Source organism: Psammomys obesus, unplaced genomic scaffold, assembly GCF_907164565.1.
Source record: "Psammomys obesus unplaced genomic scaffold, mPsaObe1.curated_primary_1811, whole genome shotgun sequence".
Lineage (NCBI taxonomy): Eukaryota > Metazoa > Chordata > Mammalia > Rodentia > Muridae > Psammomys > Psammomys obesus.
The window spans coordinates 12,626-16,640 of record NW_026592810.1 but is presented as its reverse complement, the minus strand read 5'-3'; the positions used below and the strand labels follow the sequence as shown (position 1 = coordinate 16,640).

At 50.6% G+C, this 4,015-nt stretch overlaps 1 protein-coding gene across 1 annotated transcript; it reads left to right on the top strand.

The window, feature by feature from the left end:
* Nucleotides 1–203: 203 nt before the first annotated feature.
* Nucleotides 204–1,547, top strand: Spef1 (sperm flagellar 1; the record flags this gene model as incomplete). Its single annotated transcript, XM_055615828.1, is given in 5 exon segments — nt 204–243; nt 360–417; nt 583–706; nt 794–897; nt 1,126–1,547. Coding segments are annotated over 5 exon segments (636 nt in total), but the record flags the coding sequence as incomplete, so codon positions are not given.
* Nucleotides 1,548–4,015: the final 2,468 nt, after the last annotated feature.

Below are 4,015 nucleotides of genomic sequence, written 5' to 3'. Positions count from 1 at the left end.
TGTGTGTGTGTGTGTGTGTGTGTGTGTGTGTGTGTGTGTGTGTGTGTTGTTCCCCAGACGGTGGAGAGCCCTGGCTTGGCGATGAATAGGAAGACAGAGGTACCTAGCTGAGAGAATGTAGCATCCAGGAATGTGGAAGGGAAGCAGGGCTTCTCGGAGACAGACGAGCCCAGGCTCATAGGAGACCACATCTGTTCTTTCAGGAGCTGGCTCCTCAGGATAGCAGTGGCTACATGGATATGGGTAAGGTGCCTTCCCCCTTATCTCAGAAGAAGTCTCCCCCATGTCCCTTTATTTAATTTTAGGGTCACTTCAAGACTCCAGCAAGGTCACTTCTCCACGTGCTTGCTTTGTCCTAGGTTTGTCCCAGAAGGCTCGTGGAGACGGTGCCCCGGCCCTGGGAGGAGAGCAGCTCAGGTAAAGCTGAGAGCTCTGACCTCTCCAGGCTTGGTAACTTCACTGCACAGCGCTTTGTCGGTTGGGAGGTGGGGAGAAAGCGAAGAGGGAGAAGAGGGAAGGCCTGGCCAAGGGAACGGTCGGGTCTGCCGTCCAGGCCCTCTGCTAAGCTGCTACCCACTACAGAGGGGGCCGGCCACCGGTGCCCCGACCCCCTGGGTATAACCAGGCGCTGCAGGGCGATCCGAGCGTCATCCTCCAGATCGCTGAAAAGGAGCAGGAGCTGCTGGCCTCACAAGAGACAGTGCAGGTGAGGAGGGGGACACCGAGGCCTAAGGGGCAGAGCACTGGCAGAGCAGCGGGGCTTCAGGCCTGATGTCTCTGTGCGGCCACCCAGGTCCTGCAGATGAAGGTGAAGCGTCTGGAACACTTGCTCCAGCTCAAGAACGTGCGCATCGATGACCTCTCCCGGCGGCTCCAGCAGGCGGAGCGCAAGCAGCGGTGAGCCGTGCCTGGGCTGCGCGCGCGGGGCTCCCCGGTACCCGCCAGAGCCCAGATGCCGCGACCCACCCACTCACCTGCGGACGCAGGACTGGGAGGGCAGAGCGAGCTGCTCACTAGCGCCTCCTGCAGCTGTGGCTCCAGGCTGCGGAGGGTTCGGGCGAACGTGGGGGTGCTCCCGGCCGAGGCCAGGGACTGATCCTCCTCCTTACACTCCATCTGGGCCAGGAGAAAGGACCACTTTCCACAGCCCAGAAAACCAGTACGAACACGTGGCATAATTTCCCAAACCATGTCCACTTTGACGCTCCCGGCGCTGGGCCTGGAGAGGCCGACCTTGGGCAGGCTCCACACCAGTAGAAGCGGTTCCCTTCTCAGCTTAGAAGATAGCCCCGGCTCCATCCAAGCTAGTTCTCCACGGCCTCGGACACGCGAGAAGCCACCCTCGGAAACTGAGGAGTTCTCTCGCCCCTCTTGTGGGCCGGCATGGGACCCATCTCGGGGCTGGAGACCACAGAAGCTGGAGAGGAAGGGATAAGCAGCCAGGAGTAAGGGCGGCATCCAGCTGTGCAATCGCCCTCCTCTCTGGGAGCATTGTAAGGAGGGCCTGGTGAAGACAGGGCAGCGTTGTCTCCATTAAAGGTGGTGTTGCGCCTTCTCTCCTGTGCCTGCCTGCCTCTTTCTGCCCGCATGGACCCCCAAAAGCAGCGAGTTCCTGATTTGATCTTTATCCCTTTTCACCTAGATGTCCTTTTTTGTTTTGTTTTGTTTTGTTTTGTTTTTCGAGACAGCTGTCCTGGAGCTCACTCTGTAGACTGGGCTGGCTTCTAACCCAGGGATCAACCTGCCTCTGCCTCCCGAGTGGTGAGATTAAGGGTGGATGGGTCTCCTGTAATGGTTCCTACTGCTTGTTAGACTGATGCTCTGCCAATCGGCAGATTTGTGAAGGGTGACAGCCTACTTCTAGCACTGGGGGGACCTCTGTCCCTTTCAGGTGTCCTTAAACCCTGTCTAAGCCCAAGATGCAGATTTTCACCAATTGTGGCCACTTCCGTTCCCAACCTTGCCACAGACTCTCTTAAATTAGCTTTCTGTATGACTCTTAGCCCCATCCACATGCTGATCTCAATTCTATGGACAGTGGCAACATTTACTTGACACCCTGGTCATGGTATGATCTTCACTCTAATGATTTGCTGATTGACAATAATGTTCAACACTGTAAATTCCAAGGTCTGGCAAATTCCATTCGTAGGCCTACATTCAGTATATTGCATGGGGGATCCTGTGCCCTGTGTTTTGGGAGACTCACTACAACGCTCATACAGAACTGAACCAATGTGCTGGAGGCACAGCTCAGCCATTAAGGGCATTTACTATTCTTACAGGGGGGCCAGATTCCATTCCCAGCACCTACAGAGCAGTTCACACTTGTTCATCACTCCAGGTCCAGGCGTGCTAGCACCCTCCTCTGACCTCCACGGACACCAGGCCTACATGTATGTACACACATATATGTATTATGTACTTATATGTGTGTGTGTGTGTATATATATATATATATATATATATATATATATATATGTACATACATATGATATGTGTGTGTACATACATGGATCTTCAGCTTCCAGGACGCTTACAAGGCTAAGGTCAGCTAGAACTGTGACCTCATCCGCAGGCTTAAGCTCAACTGGGGAAGGAGGCACACTGTTGTTAGCAAGTCGGTCCCTTGTGGGTTGCTGGGCTCCAGGGTTTTGATGATTGCTGGCTTGTGACTGCTCCGTTTTTTTGTGTTTTTTTTTTTTTTTAGAATAGCTTACTTCAAAAACTTTTCAAATTTGGACTTTAATTTATGTATGTGTGCATATGTATGCCACTGTGAGGAGTGTGTGTTTGTGTGTTTGTCTATGTGTGAGAGAGAAAGAGATAGAAAGAGAGAGGGAGACCCTGATACACAGTGGAAGGAGACTTCCACAAGTGTTCTCTGATCTATACACATCACAACTCAAGTTGTGGCAAATGCCTTTTTCCACTGAGCCATCTCACTGGCTCCATAGTATCTTATTTTTACCAAGCTCCTAGTAGCTTACCTTATCAAAGCCAACAAATGAGAAAGAGCCGGCTAGTAAACCAGTTGTGGTACTGCAAGACTTTAATCCCAGCCCTTGGGAGGCAGAGGCAATCCAATCTCTGAGAGGTCAAGGCCAACCTGGTCTGCATGGCAAATTCCAGGCTATCCAGGGCTAACAAGTGCTATCCAGGCTAAAACCCTGTCTTCATTAATTAATTAAAAAATTAAAGGGGCTGGAGAGAAGCTCGATGGTTGAGTGTGTGCTGTAACCAAACACTCATACACACAACAAACAAACAAAAACAACTAGAATTCAATTTCCAGCACCCAGGACTGGCAGGTGTCAAGCACCTATAACTCCAGTTTCAGGAGATTTGATACCTCTGGCCTCTGAAGGCCATACTCACACAGATACACATAATTGGAGATAATAAAAACAAGTGTTTTAAAAGTGAGTGTGTAGCAAAAGGGAAATTAGTCTTACCTAATGTAATCATATAAGTGATGTCCAGACACATTTGCTGTATTCCGCTTCTTAGGAGCATGTCACTGGGTCCAGCCCATGTTTAGGGAAGGGCTATCCTCTGGCATCAACACTGGGAGGAACCGTGGGAGCCACTTTTCCTTTTGTGGTAATAGAAGAGCAAAACCAGGGACGGTAGTGGCTCCCTTTGAGAGGAGGCTGAAGAGAGATGAGAGAAATTCAGTTGGTTTATGTTATTTGTAATGCTTTGGTTCTTGGGGCGGGTGGTGGGTTTATGTATGTGAGTTGTTTATGGAAAGAAAGGCTAAATATTAAGAATATGCTTGGAGGGGCTGGAGAGATCACTCAGAGGTTAAGAGCACTGGCTGCTCTTCCAGGGGTTCTGAGTTCAATTCCCAGTAATCACATGGTGGCTCTTAGCCATCTAAAGTGAGATCTGGTGCCCTCTTGAGGCATGCAGGCATACATGCAGGCAGAACACTGTACACATAATAAATAAATAAATCTTTAAATAGAGGAACAACAAAAAAATATGCTAGGAACTGTATCTCAGTTGGAAG